Raw genomic sequence first — 14,514 nt, forward strand, 5'->3', positions numbered from 1 at the left:
TCACCTGCATCTGCACTTTGTTCACCTCCTTCCCTCCAGATCCACATGGGGCCACACCCTCCCTCCTCCTACTGCTCAGGAGTCCCACGTGACCATGTGTGAGTTCTCCTATATATTCAACCTCTCCCTCTTTAAACTTTAAAAATCAACTTTACTGAGATATAATATACATATAATAAAATGTACCCTTTTTTAGGTGTATAGTTTTATGAGTTTTGGCAAATGTATACACCTGTGTAACTATAACCTTAAGATACAGAACATTTCCATTGCCCCCAGAAGTTCCCTTTATTCCTCCGCAATTAATCCTCCCAGCACCTCCCACTCCAGGTGACTGCTGATCTGCTGCTTGTCACACTAGAGTAGATTTGTCTTTTCTAGAATGTCATAGAATCAGACGGGATTTACTCTTGTGTCTGGCTTTCTTGCCCCGCATATTTGTGAGTTTCACCTGTGTTAGTGTCCTTTTTTCTTGCTGAGTATTATTCCATTGAATGAATATACTGCAACTTGTTCAGCCATTCACCTTGTAACGGACATTAATTGGGGTTATCTCCAGTTTGGGACAATTACGAATTAAGCAGCGATGTACATTCATGGACAAGTCTTCTTGCAGGCATATGTTTTCATTTCCCTTGGTTAAATTTCTAGGAAAGGAATTGATGGCTGATATGGTATGTATATGTTTAATTTATAAGAAACTCCAAAACTATTGTCCAAAGTGGCCGTACCATTTTGCATTCCCACCAGCAAGGTAAGAGAGCTCCTATTTACCCCACATCCTTATCACTGTTTGTTGCTGTCAGTCTTTTTAACTTTAACCACGCGATGTGATCTTTCCTTTTTCTTCCATTTACTTTAAACTAGTTTTATAAATGAAGTAGTAAATTCATGTGTTAAAAATGAAAATTGTACTAACAGCATAAAATGAAAAATAAGACTTTCTCCTACTTTAGTTCCCACATCTCACTCTATTGAACTTTTAAACAAATTCTTGTATGTATTTCCAGAAATTATACACCTATACACTGCTATGGACTGAACTGCGTCATCCCAAAATTATTATGTTGAAGATCTAACACCCAACGTGATTGTATTTGAAGACAAGGCCTTTATGGAAATAAATAAGATTAAATTAGGTCATAAGGGTGGCGTCCTGATCCAATAGGATTAGTGCCCTTATAAGAAGAGACATGAGAGTGACTTCTCTCTCTCTCCTGCCCCCACCATATGCAGACATAGTGAGATGTAGTTGTCTGCAAGCCAGGAAGGGAGATCGCACCAGAACCCAACTATACTCGTACATTGATCTCAGACTTTCAGACTGCAGGATGGGAAAAAATTTTCTCTTGGTTAAGCCACTCGTCTATGGTATTTTGTTATGGCAGCCCAAGCTGACTCAGACATACACACATGTAAATGCATATAAATACACGGGAACATATTAAACACACTCTTCTGTCACTTACTTTTCCCTCCTTTGTGTCTAAGGGCTATCTCCATGCCAACATACCTGCCTCATTCTTTGAGTGGCCACGTATTGTGTGAATGTCCTATAGGTGATTTTTCTAGTCTCCTATTGCTGGACACTAAGGTTGTCTCCAGGCTTTTGCTACTACATAAAGTGTATGTCTTCATAAACTTCAAAAATGTCCTGACCCAGATGTGGGGAGTATATCTGTAGGACAAATTTCTAGAGACAAAATCCTATCAATATTTAAATATGCTACAATATCTCTTTTATTAAAAAAGCAACGTCTGGGACTTTCTTCGCAGTCCAGTGGTTAAGACTCCATGCTTCCACTGCAGGGGACTCGGGTTTGATCCCTGGTGGGCGAAATAAGATCCTGCATGCTGCGTGGCCAAAAAAAAGCAACTTCCCTCCGTAGCTTCCTCTTCCATTTCAGTGACTATGTCACCTCTCTCCTCCCTCTTGATGTTGAACTTTTATTTTTATTTTTTGGCTGCGTTGGGTCTTTGTTGCTGAGCGTGGGTTTTCTCCAGTTGCAGCGAGCAGGGGCTAGTCTTCGTTGCGGTGTGCAGCCTTCTCGTTGTGGTGGCTTCTCTTGTTGCGGAGCACGGGCTCTAGGCATGCGGGCTTCAGTAGTTGTGGCATGCGGGCTCAGTAGTTGTGGCGCACAGGCTCAGTAGTTGTGGTGCACGGGCTTAGTTGCTCCAGCGTATGTGGGATCTTCCTGGACCAGGGATCGAACCTGTGTCCCCTGCATTGGCAGGCGGATTCTTAACCACTGTGCAACCAGGGAATCCCAATGCTGAACTTTTAAAATAGCTATCTACACTAGCGCCAGGTGCTCTTCCAAGTGCTTTCCATGTATTCATTCATTTAATGTTTTGAAGGACTAATGAGGTAGATGTGATTAGTGTCCCCATTTATAGGTGAGACTGAGGCACTAAGATCTTGACTTATGCCAGCACACTTGGCCACTGAGTTAAATTTGTGCTGAGGCAGTCTGGCTCCAGAGTCCATGCTCTTAACCCTCTTGGTTGGTGAATGTATGAGCAAATGAGAAATCAGATGGGATTGGGGGATGAAGATCTTCAAAAAACATAAAATATTACATAAGTTTGAAAGCTGTTTCAGATTTCTTGCAGCAAAAGTTTCCTGGTGGACTTTCCTGGTGGCACAGTGGTTAAGAATCTGCCTGTCAATGCAGGGTACATGGGTTCGAGCCCTGGTCTGGGAAGATGCCACATGCTGCAGAGCAACTAAGTCCATGCGCCACAACTACTGAGCCTATGTGCCACAACTACTGAAGCCCGTGCACCTAGAGCCCGTGCTCCACAACTAGAGAAGCCACCGCAGTGAGAAGCCCGTACACCGCAACGAAGAGTAGCCCCTGCTCACCTCAACTAGAGAAAGCCATGCACAGCAATGAAGACCCAATGCAGCCAAAAAAAAAAAAAAAAAAAATTCCCGACTTCAGTTGGAACAGCAGCTTAACCAAGCCAGGAAACTACCTGAGTCCTCGCCCCCAGGTCTGCAGGGTCCAAGGCACGGCAAACACAAGCCTCCCCACCTGGCTCATTTCTCCTTGACCTGGGCTCTTCTTAGAGACAGTTTCAGAAAAGGGGGAAACTGGGAGGTCATCTGGAATTCCCAATGGCACTTTTTGCTTCATCGTCTCTACCGTTGTCCAATCCCTGGGTTTCTCCCTTCTTAGCTGAGAGCCAGGAGAGTGAATGGGTTATGACATTGGGCATTGGAGTCATACAGAGCATATTCAAACCCAGCTTCTATGGCCTCAGTTTTTATGTCTGTAAAATGGGGATGGGATCAGTACCTATCACCTAGGATAGCAGTGATAATTCAATGAGATTAAGAGTGTACTCAGCAGCTCCTAAACACCAGTGGCCATTATTCTCGTTATCCTGATACTCAGGACACAGGAAGGTAACGTGGGACCCTCAAAACAGCACAGGCATTGAGGTTGGATGGAGCTGAAATCAGATCCCATGTCTGCTCCTTACTAGCTATGTGACCCTATACATGCCATTGAATCCAGAGGGTCACATGCCACTTAAATTTCCTGAACATTTTGGGAATTTTACATAGGGTTGGCAAGCCGTTTCCGCTCCCCCTCCCCCGCCCCGTCCAATATAAGTACGTTAATAATTTTTTAGGAAATCTAACATTTATTATCACCATTGTGTAATAAATGAAAGGACATTTTAATACCCCCCCAAAAAAAATGCAGGCGGGATATAATCTAAGAATAATGAACTCAGAACAGCGTCCTTGTTTTTATTTCACTGCTGGGTACTTCTGCTAAGCCTCATTTTTCTTAGTTGTAAAAATGGAGTGATAATACAAACACATGCACGTGTGATCTAGCTGATGTACCTGGTGCAAAGGAGGGGCTGAGGGGCTGTTAGCCCCTCCCCTGGCCTTCCTCTTCAGCTGGTTTCCCCTCACTCCATCTCCCCTACTCCATTTCCCTCTCTCTTTTGACCCTCCTGAGAGCTGAGACAGGGACCAGAAAGAGCCATTGCACGGGATCTCAAAGGACTTTATTGAGGGCGGAGGGAGGTGGTGTTGATACGCACAAGACGTAGCCCAGGTGGGAATGACCAAGAGGGAAGAAAGCCCACTCCGTTGACAATGTAGGGACTCTGGGGGAAGGGGACCTGTTTTCCATCCAGGTCTTTGAATGGAGCTCTCTCCAGCCAGGCAGGGAGTGGGCCCCAGCTGGAGGGCAAGGTCTGAGAGAGATTTTACTATCTCTAAAGACAAAAGGACTTCTGTGTGTTATGATAACTGGGTGGGGTGGGGTGGGGAGAGGGGAAATGGTTTCTGGGAATGAGAATGAGATTCCATGGGAGAAATAAGGAGGGTGAGAGAAAGAGAGACAAGTAGGTGAAAGAGAGACACCAAGGCAGAGAGAGTGACAGGAAGAATAAAACGCTGAAAGAGGGAGTTCCCTTAGACCAGCTTTGGCGTTAGCCTCTCAGTTCTGACATTCAGAGAGGGGTCTGGAACAGCCTGAAGGGACTGTCAGAGCCTGAGCTTAAACCTGGGTGCTTTCGTGGACAAGGACGAGCCGTGCAGCTCTCAGTAAGTCACACCCCTTCACTAAGCCTCAGTATGCCCATCTGTAAAAGGGGTGCCTGGACCCTGCGGTAGCTCCAGTAACATACACCGTGGGTGGGGTGTCCATATGCTAATTTCAGTTATTTTTTAAAAGCTTGGAGCTGAAATGGTCCCATCTTAGAGAGGGAGACCACAGGTCCTCAAAGGCTGCCCAGAAGCTGGTTGGCTATTATTGGGTGAATGAAGGTAGGTTTCAGGATAAAGATTATTTAATAAATACCTTTTATTGGATGGACAAAGGTTTGTGGATTGGAGGCCTGAGAGTCACAAAACTGCTGCCACTTCTCCTTCCAGCCCTGGCTCTGGGAGAACTGAGTCAATTAAAGATGGAGGCCTCTTTCCCGGAGGCCGGAGGAAAAAAAAGATGTAACAGGTAAGAAGGAAGGCAAGCAGGTTGTTTTCTTCCGGCCCATGCTGGACATTTAGGAAATGGAATCAGCAGGGAAAATTCAGACTGGTGAAGTAAGCCCAACTCATGTCCTTAAAAAAAAAAAAAATCGAAAAAAAAAAAAAATCGCTTGACCCGGTCTTTGGGAAGGGACTCCTGGAGGGTCAGGCCCAGCTGGAGCCCTGCCAGAGACCAGGGAAAATTCAGAACCACGGGAGCCTGTTGGATTTGAGTCCCTAGAAGCACATGTTGCTGTTGCAGCTGCCTTGGTAGCTGGGAGGGCAGGCAGAACACGGCCTCCCCTTCTTGTATGGTGCCTCGCCGATCCAGTTGCCCCTGGAAGAGAAGAGGTCCCAGGGAGGCGGGGTCGGGGGACAGTTACATGGAGTCACCTCCACAGAGGTTTCCAAATCTCAGCACTGCCACTGTCTGGCCCTGTGACCAAGTCACACCTGCAAGCCTCAGTGTCTTCATCTGTAAAACCAATAGAAGACTTGCCTCCCACACAGGGATGCAGCAGCAGATCAAATAATGGAGCTATGTGCCCATGCCTCTAGCACCTCACCTGGCAGATAAGTGACTCCCCAGGACATGCTGATTTTCTTATTCCTTCCACCCCACCCTCACCTCCCAGCACAAACACCCCCCTCCCCTCCCCAGTGGGCAGATCTGAGTTCTGGTCCTGGATTCTGCCACCTGCCAGTTGGTGACGGAATAAACGACCTCATTTCTTGAGCCTTGATTTTGTCCTCTGAATAATATAAATAAATGAAATGGTGTCCATAAAAATTATGTGGAAACACTTTGTCACTTATAAGGTGGTATGCAAATGAGAACTAGAATAATTAGATACTGTGTAAAATTCACTCATGGGGGACATGCCCATGAAGCCTCTTTGTGGCCACTGCTGTACATTTACTTCTTCAATGGCCTTATCCCAAATCCATCCTACCTGCTCCGGAGTTAATCCTCTCAATGAACCACAGCCTTTAGGGAGGAGGAGGGTAGAGAGCCATTGCTTTAAGGTTACAGATTTTCTCTTTGGAGTGATGAAAACATTTTGGAAATAGTGATTAATGCCACTGAGCTGTATACTTAAAAATGGTTAAAATGGCAAATTTTTGTTACATATATTTTACCACGATTGAAAAAATGAATAACGTAATATACCCAAAACCCATTGAGTTGGACACTTCAAATGGGTAAGTTATATGGTATGTAAATTATATCTCAGTAAAGCTGTTTAAAAAAAAAAGAACAAGGGAGGGAGACGCAAGAGGGAAGAGATATGGGAACATATGTATATGTATAACTGATTCACTTTGTTATAAAGCAGAAACTAACACACCATTGTAAAGTAATTATACCCCAATAAAGATGTTAAAAAAAAATAAAAAAAAAAAAAAAAAAAAAAAAAAAAGAACAAACCTTCATCATAATCATTCTCCTGCTCAAGAACTCTTAGTGGCTCCCCATTGCCTGTGCAGGGGTTGGCAATGTAAAGGGCCAGAGAGTAAATATTTTAGGCTTTGGAGGCCAAATGTCTTCATTGCATGAAAGCAGCCCTAGACGGTACGTAAACAAATATCGTAGCTGTGTTTCAATAAAACTTTATTTATGAAAATAGGCAGGAGGCCAGATTTGGGCTGTGGGCTGTAGTTTGCTGGCCCCTAGCTTATGAATCACGTCTACAGCTTTCAGTCAGGCCTTCCAGACCTGCTTATGAATCACGTCTACAGCTTTCAGTCAGGCCTTCCAGACTGCTCCAGCAGCAAGTGGATGCAGCTTACACACCTCATCTTTCCACAACTCGCTTCTCCGTCCCAGCCCACAGATTTCTCTTTTCCCCCCTCTTTGTCTTCTCAAAGCCTAAAATCACTCCCCCAGTTCTTGCTAAGAGTTACCTAATAATCTCACCACTGGCCTGTAGTGTTAGTTACCTTTCAAGTCCCAGTGCCTTATTTTCTCACACAATGAACAAACACTCCTTGTGGACAGAAATGGAATCTTTTTCCCCCAAAAGTGATTGTTGAATGACTGTAAGTAAAGTCAGCCAAAGTGCTTAGAAAAGTATGCATTTCTGGTTTCATATGGGTTCATTCATTCATTCATTCAACAAACACTTCCAGAGCATCTAGTGGGCATCAGGACTTGTGCCAGATGCTGTGAGTCCACCATTTTCAAAAGATGCTGCCGGAGCGAAAACATATGCATGTTTGTAAGTACATAAAAGATCTCCAGAAGGTTATGCAAGAAACTTACAGAGGGGAAGTGTGGGCAGGGGAGGGAGACAACATTCTGTGTTTACCTGTTTTCATACCCACTGAATTTTATAGCATGTACATCAGTATAAAATGTAATAAAATTTTAAACAATAATAAATAAATATATCAAACGCTACCAGTTTTTCCAACAGGAAAAAAAAAAAGGTGTTCCTGGAAGTTTGGGGGCAAGGAACGTGGGTGGTGGAGACACCAGGGGTGATGGAATAAAAGTCATTCTTTTTTTGTTTAATTTAACCACTTAGAAAAGAGTTCTGCTTAAAAGAACAAAGGTTTGAAATCACTGTAGTAAAAGGATACCAAAATGAATCAGGTCTATTTCCTGCCCTCAAAGAGTTTATAACCTAGTTATAATCCTGGCCACTATTTATTTAACATGTACTATGGGCAACTATGTACCAAGATCCTCTGTGAGCCAGGTAGCATTAGCCCTATTTTAAAAGAGGAGACTGAGATCCAAGGAGATGAAATGACTTATCCAAAGTCCTCAGTGTGTACATGGTAGAGCTGAGAACCAAACCCAGGTCTAGTAATAAGAATAAGAACCAACACGTATTCCAAAATTATTATGAGCCTGGGGACATTACCTGGGTCAGCTCACTTAATTCTCTCAACAATTCCATAAGTAGAAACCATTTTACTCCCATTTTGTAGATGAAAAACAGGCATGGAGAAGTTGAATCACAAATCTGAACTCTGACAGTCTTGACTCCAGAGCCTAAAAATCTTAACAACTATATGGTTAATAGTCAATGTTTCAAAAATTCAATATGTCAGCAACAAATTGGAACAGTTCCTTAAGCTGTGTGTGATGGAATTTGCTTTGTTGCATTTTTCCATATCTGACAAAGCTGGGCTGCATTATGACACTTTGTCAATAGATGTCTCCATCTAAAAAATATCTTGACTTGAGAATCTGAGTTTCGGCCACCAATAACTTCCAGAACATCAGGATAGTACAGTAGATAGAATATGAAATCAAAAGACTTGTGTTTCAAACAGCTCTGCTACTTATTGGCTTTGTGACTTTCGGTAAATTACTTAACCTCTCTGATTCTCAATGTCTTAATCTGTAAAAAGGGTAAATATTTTCCCAGTGTCCTTCCCTTTTTCCTTCTTTCTCTCTTTCATCTCTTCAATGAGATAATAAGGGAAAAGTGTATTGTAAATGATCAAGAGCTACGTGAGAGCAAAAGGCAGTTATGACTATGTAATCTTGAAACTCTGAATATCATGTTTACTTAGAATTTGTTCCCGTTTGTGTATGAGAGTCTGTAATCTGTTTTGTATGAGAATCTGTTGCAAGTTTGTATACTATACATTGGATGGGAACTCCTATCCCCCTTTCTCTGTGTTTCCAGGAGACTAGCATATGAAGACCACTCTTGACCTCTCTCCCACCAAGCTGACTGGAGAGTCTGGAAAAAGCAGCTGAGCATGCTCATTGCATCCTTCCTTTCTTTCCTATGGGACCTGCCTGCCTGTAGGGAGCATGTATTCTTGGTTGCTCTATTTCTTGTGGGAAGCTTACAGGGGCTGGCACTGCACTTAGAAGAGGCCTATGATTGGCCAATGTTGCCTGTCAATGGATATGAAGGTCTAATTCAACAGTGAGATATTTGCAAGCCCACTTGGCTGGCAGACCTAAGCCACATTCTCCACTGTTGGCTTCATCAGGGACACCGCTTATGCACCTGCCTTGGTCCTCCGTCTATCTCCCAATCGATTCTGAAACTTGGGTAAAGAAAAAGGATTCTTGATTGACTCTAAAACCTGGTGTTCAGGTTATTTAGAACGGAGGAAAGCAGGGTGTCCTGTATGTCTTCCATTTCTGAGAATCCTGCCCACTCCACCTCAGGGTCCACCCTCCTGCCCCAGAGCCCCCCCTGCCTCAGAGCTGCACTCACTTAATGGCGTAGTTGCAGACCAGGTACACAGCCTGGTGCCAGGTGCTGCCCAACACATGGATGCTGCCACAGGTGTGGATGGCACAGCCCAGCCGGTTGGAAGATGCCCACACCATCTGAGGAGGGACAAGGACAAAGGAGGCTGTGAGAAGGACTTGGGGCTGAAACGTTCTTGGGCTTGCTCTGTCAGGGTGGATGCATTAGATAAGGTTTTCCTGGGGGAGGCACCTGTCTCAGGGTGAGGGGACTAGAGGCATATTGTACTATAATGTTTCTCAAAATTTTTTCCACTATAACCAACAGTAAGGAATACAGTTATATATTGTTACCCAGTGTACCAACACACACACACACATACACACACACATACACACACCCTTACCCCTCCTCAAACAATTTGAACAAAAGTTTTATGAGCCAATATTTAATCTTATCATATAGAATGATATATGCTAATATGTTCTATACCTTTCAATTAGATTTCTTTCTTTCTTTTTTTCCCCCTAGTGACCAATGTTTGAAAATCATTGTCATGCTGGAAGTTAAAACACAAACTTTGGAGTTAAACAGCCTTGGATCAGAATCTCAATATCACTAGCTGTGTGACTTTCACCAAGTCACTTAACCACTCTGTGCCTGGTTTCTCCTTTGGTAAAATGGAGGTAATAATATTTCATGGATGTCAGGAAGGACATTTGGTTTAGGCCTCACATTTCCTAGGGGGTCTCAAATTTCAGTTTTTGACATTTACTGCAGATGAGTCACAGAGAGATTGGCAGGCCTGAAAGCAGACATTTTTCCTACCATTGAAAACTTCTGGTCCTATTTCTTGCAACATGATACTGCATTGTATTTTTATGTATAATAAGTGGTAACAACTTCAATATTAGCACTCAAAATATACTACAATCTTTTGTAATCTTATTTGGCGTTTCTTTTTTTAAGACACAGGAGCCTTAGAAAATAAAAAATACTAGAAAATGTTTGGACCTATTGAAATCAAAGGCAGTCTTGAACTTGTCAGACCACACGTCTCCGTTTTGGGGTCAAACAATATGGTCTGCCGACCTAAGACCCTCAAAACAAGATCTGGTTCAGCTCAATTCAATGTACACACAACTTACCAGGAACAGGCTTGTTATGTAAAAGGAAGTCTGTTAAGGGCCTCTGTTTTATTTCTAATTGCTGTCCCACCACATTCGTTTTCTTCTAAGGTAGAGGATTTGTTCTCTCATCAGCCTTACATCCCAACAAAGGTGTACCTGGGTATAGTGAGAGCACACAGGGCCACTGCAGCGCCAGGGGCAGCGCGGGGTACAGTCCTTTGGGGCCGGAAACAAGTAATGCCGCTTCTCCTCAGACCAAGACTTCACGAGATCCACCACAGAGCGGTACCTGCAGAGGCGGAGAAGATAGAATAAAAGTCACTCTGCCATCAGCGTGCTCAGTGATCTTGTTGAGTGATGGAGTGAAGGAAGGGCAGAGGTTCACTCACCGGCCAGAATGGATGGAGAGGTTCTGGCCCACGTATCTCAACAGCTGTGAGGGCCCGTGGGCCCAAATGCACTGGGTGGCCCAGGCTTCAGCGGACCTGGCCAGCCGCTCGTCCCAGACCTGGGAAAAATAAAGGTCATGAAATTCCCCGGGGGAACAAACACCATCATTTCAACAGTGTCTAGACATGCACGTATACATGGTACGTTGACTCCCCATCTCCTTTGGAACCCTGCAACAAATCCACTTGATAAATTAGAACACTGAGGCTCAGAGAAGGCCTACGACTTCAAGGTCAACGGCAAGTCCATACCAGAGCCGAGATCCACACCTAGGTCTCTGACTCCTAGTCCAATGCCCTTTTTCCTTCACTGGACTTCAAGCTTGGGGCTCTCTGCTCCGAGCGGGGTCCCAGGGTATTGGCCTAGGAGTTCCCAGCAGTCCCTAGAAGTGACTCAGCCCAGAGTGATGGGAAGAGAATGGATTTTTAATTTTATTTATTGTATTTTTTTCAATGTGTTTATTTATTTATTTTTTAAAAGATTTAATTTTATTTATTTTTGGCTGCGTTGGGTCTTTGTTGCTGCGTGCGAGCTTTCTATAGTTGCATCGAGTGGGAGCTACTCTTCCTTGCAGTGCACGGGCTTCTCATTGCGGTGGCTTCTCTTGTTGCGGAGCACGGGCTCTAGGCGTGTGGGCTTCAGTAGTTGTGGCGCACGGGCTCAGTAGTTGTGGTCCACGAGCTTAGTTGCTCCGTGGCATGTGGGATCTTAGTCCCCAGACCAGGGCTCGAACCCGTGTCCCCTGCATTGGCAGGCGGATTCTTATCCACTGCGCCGCCAGGGAAGTCCCCAATGTGTTTATTTAAACATTAAAATTTTTTAATTCAAAAGGTTCTTTTTTTAATAGTGAAAACATGAACAAATTTAATATGTAAGATGTTTGAAGGAGGAAAAGTGGAGAGTCTTTCATCCCCATCCTACACTAGTCCCTCCAGCCACCCTGACCCTGGAGGCAACAGTCACTGTGAGTTTCTTGTGTCCTGTTCCAGAAATATTCTACACCTGTAAGTATATTATATATGCACGTATATATTTATATATGTAATTATATATCTTATATGGTATATACATGAAATAATTATATATTACATACATACAATAATTATATATATATGAATTTTTTTGAAAAATGGCAGGACTCCAGGCATTCTATTTGGCCCCTCGCTTGTTTCACTTAACCAGATGGGTTACCTTAATGATGCTTCCACATCAGTACATAGAGAATACCGTCCTCATCCTTCATAACAGCTTCTTAATTTTCCAATCTCTGAATGCTCCAACTCTTATAACTTGAAAAAGCATCACTTCAAAAAATAATACTAGTTCCCTTCCACTCTGACTTCCTGGGATTCTGAGATATTATTCTTTTATTCGGTTCATCTGTTCATTCAGCAAATATTGAACAAGGACTCACAGTCTAACAAGGAAATGAGATGTTAAACAATCATTACAGTTGGCGGGTGTGAGAATGTGAAACGGGACCTGGTCTTTCTTGGAGCCAGGGAGGGAAAGGGCTCCTTAAGCAAGGGACGTTTAGCCAGATACTGGTCCTGTGGGCTGAAGATAGCTAGTGAAGCAATGGGGATCCCCAAAGAGGGGTCCAGACATCTGCCCAGAGATGTTGGACTCATCCATTTTTAGGGAAAGCAAGGAATGTTTCCTTCGTGCCACAAAGGGGTGAACTGAGGTAAGGGCATGCAAACATCAAACCCACACTCACTGACACTCCTCGGGCCCCTGGTGAGCTGTCTAGCTCTCTCTGTCCTACAAAGCATGCAATAATTAAACACCTGTTGTGGGGAGGGCCTCGCACACAGGCTGGTGCTCAATAAATGTGTCATTGTTTGAAAACTAGAAGGCCTTCTACATGCCAGTCACTGTGTTAATCAATGGATGAGTCAGTTAATGAACAAATAAATGGCTCCCCCACCGCGAGCTGCCTGCCATTTGGGCTCCTATCCCCGCCCCTCCCAACACCTCATTGCGACCTGATGTCGTCTTACATGTAAATTTTGTGGCTGATCTTTGTTTTCTATCATCCCCACTAAAATGGAAGCTCTGTGAGGGACGAGACCTTGTCCATCCTGTGCTCGGCAGCGTCCACGAGGCTTAGCGTGGTGCCTGGCTCCAAGCAGGAGCTGGTACGTAAGTGAATGGACACACTGCAAAAGTATAAGCATTTGCAGGCTGTTGAGGGAGTAGGTATTTGTCTTAGAGGGGGCAGGCCAACAATCCCTTTGCCTAAAGTAATCTGTGGCTGGATTGGAAGCCTATCTCTCCAGGCTGGTTTGGGACAATGGTCCTGGGGGAGGGGCTGCGATAAAGAGAAAGGTTCCCTCCTCCCCTCCGGAGTCTGGCTTGTGGGGGGCTGGGGTGAGAGCCCCCACCCTGCCTCTTTGAAGGAAGACATCCCAGCTGCCTCTGCTGGTCAGCTGTTGTTTCTCCTCAGCCTGAGACCCCCCCACTCCCACCCCAGGTACCAGATCCCATCTCTCCAAATTCTACCTCCACAGGCTTGCTGAGGACAGTTTGGGTGTGTCCATTAAACCCCTGGGGCAAAGAGACAATGGCAGGGAAAGCTCCAGCCACCCGCCCCCTGGGCTCCCTGGCTGGAAGCCAGAATTCTTGGAAAAGGTATTGTGTTAGTTAAGACAGCTTTAGCAGCTGGCAGACCTGGGATGCAATCCCACCTGGGTGACCTTCAGCAAACTAATTCTCTGCATCTTGATTTCTTTATTTGGAAAATGGAGATAATCCCCACCTTGAAGGAAGAGGGTGACACGTAAGTGCCTGGCGCACAGGAGATGCTCCATAAGTCACAGTCCTCTGCTCCTGCCTGCAGAAAGGACTTATATAACCACCTTAGTTTTCTCATCTGTAAAATGGGCAGACGAATTCCTGCCCATTCCACAGGGCCCAGATGCCCAGATACTAGTTAGTGAGGCCAGGCTCGTGAATGGTCCAGTCTTTCCAGGACACACTGAGTGGACTGACGTTTGCTGGGGGAGGCACTGGGAGGGCATGGGAACTCACCATATACTCCATGTTGGCAGCAGGTGGGTGCACACTGGCCCGGATGTGGTTGTGATAATCCAATAAGGCATTCATGTCCCGGGCAGAGATGTGGCGCTTCCGCCGGTACCGGGGCACCCCCAGGCCAGTCAGGGGTCGCACAGCTGTGCCCTCGGTCTGGGCCAGTGCCAGGGTGGCATTGGGCATCATCAAGGCGTTCATTGTCTGGCCTGCCCAGAAGAACAGGCCTGCCAGGCCCACGGTGCCAGGCAGCAGGGGCATAGCTGGCTGGAAGGGTCACACGTCTGGCCTTGTGCAGTCAGAGCCGGCTGCCTGGAGGAGGTGGTCATGAGGGCACCAAACCCTGAGTGCTCTCCAGCATTACCACCCCAGAGGATGCTATCTACTGGGAACTTGGCAAAGACCTCCTGACTCGGCTCTCGTCCAGGGGGCGCAACACCCCATTCTTCCCACCCTAGTGGACTAAGTGGATGGGGCAATGGGAAGAGATGCCCAGATAGTGGCTAAATCTGGACCAGGCCCTGGGGTGAGATGATGCTGCCACTTCAAAGCCAGGGTTTTGTTCCACCAGCCCAGGAGGCAGACCCCAGTCCTCCCCAGCCTGGACACCCTCTTCACCAATCTTACTGGAAGTGGGCTCCGTTGGTGCCCTCAGAGGGGCAGCGCCCACCTTTCCCAAGGTACAGTGGAGGACACTCTTGTCCCTGGGTTGCTGCAATTTCGGGATTGAGAGCAAGAC

The 14,514-nt window shown here is 45.4% G+C and overlaps 1 protein-coding gene across 1 annotated transcript; it reads right to left on the bottom strand.

Moving 5' to 3' along the window:
* Positions 1-4,381: 4,381 nt before the first annotated feature.
* On the bottom strand, positions 4,382-14,036 carry R3HDML (R3H domain containing like). The gene is made up of 5 exons (XM_060032708.1): positions 13,776-14,036; positions 10,682-10,800; positions 10,449-10,581; positions 9,187-9,302; positions 4,382-5,333 (listed from the first exon to the last, which is right to left on the bottom strand). Exons 1-5 carry the CDS (start codon positions 14,034-14,036, stop codon positions 5,234-5,236), a joined length of 729 nt encoding a protein of 242 aa, XP_059888691.1. The 3' UTR covers positions 4,382-5,233.
* Positions 14,037-14,514: the final 478 nt, after the last annotated feature.

The sequence above is a fragment of the Delphinus delphis genome, chromosome 15, assembly GCF_949987515.2.
Source record: "Delphinus delphis chromosome 15, mDelDel1.2, whole genome shotgun sequence".
Lineage (NCBI taxonomy): Eukaryota > Metazoa > Chordata > Mammalia > Artiodactyla > Delphinidae > Delphinus > Delphinus delphis.

What these genes read in the sequence shown, in the direction of transcription:
- R3HDML (XM_060032708.1), bottom strand. Translation starts at nt 14,036, where the DNA reads ATGCCCCTGCTGCCTGGCACCGTGGGCCTGGCAGGCCTGTTCTTCTGG. An exon ending in CTGCCAACATGGAGTATATG is followed by an intron (nt 10,801 to 13,775) that starts GTGAGTTCCCAT and finishes TATTTTTCCCAG; the next exon opens with GTCTGGGACGAGCGGCTGGC. An exon ending in CTCTCCATCCATTCTGGCCG is followed by an intron (nt 10,582 to 10,681) that starts GTGAGTGAACCT and finishes CCGCCTCTGCAG; the next exon opens with GTACCGCTCTGTGGTGGATC.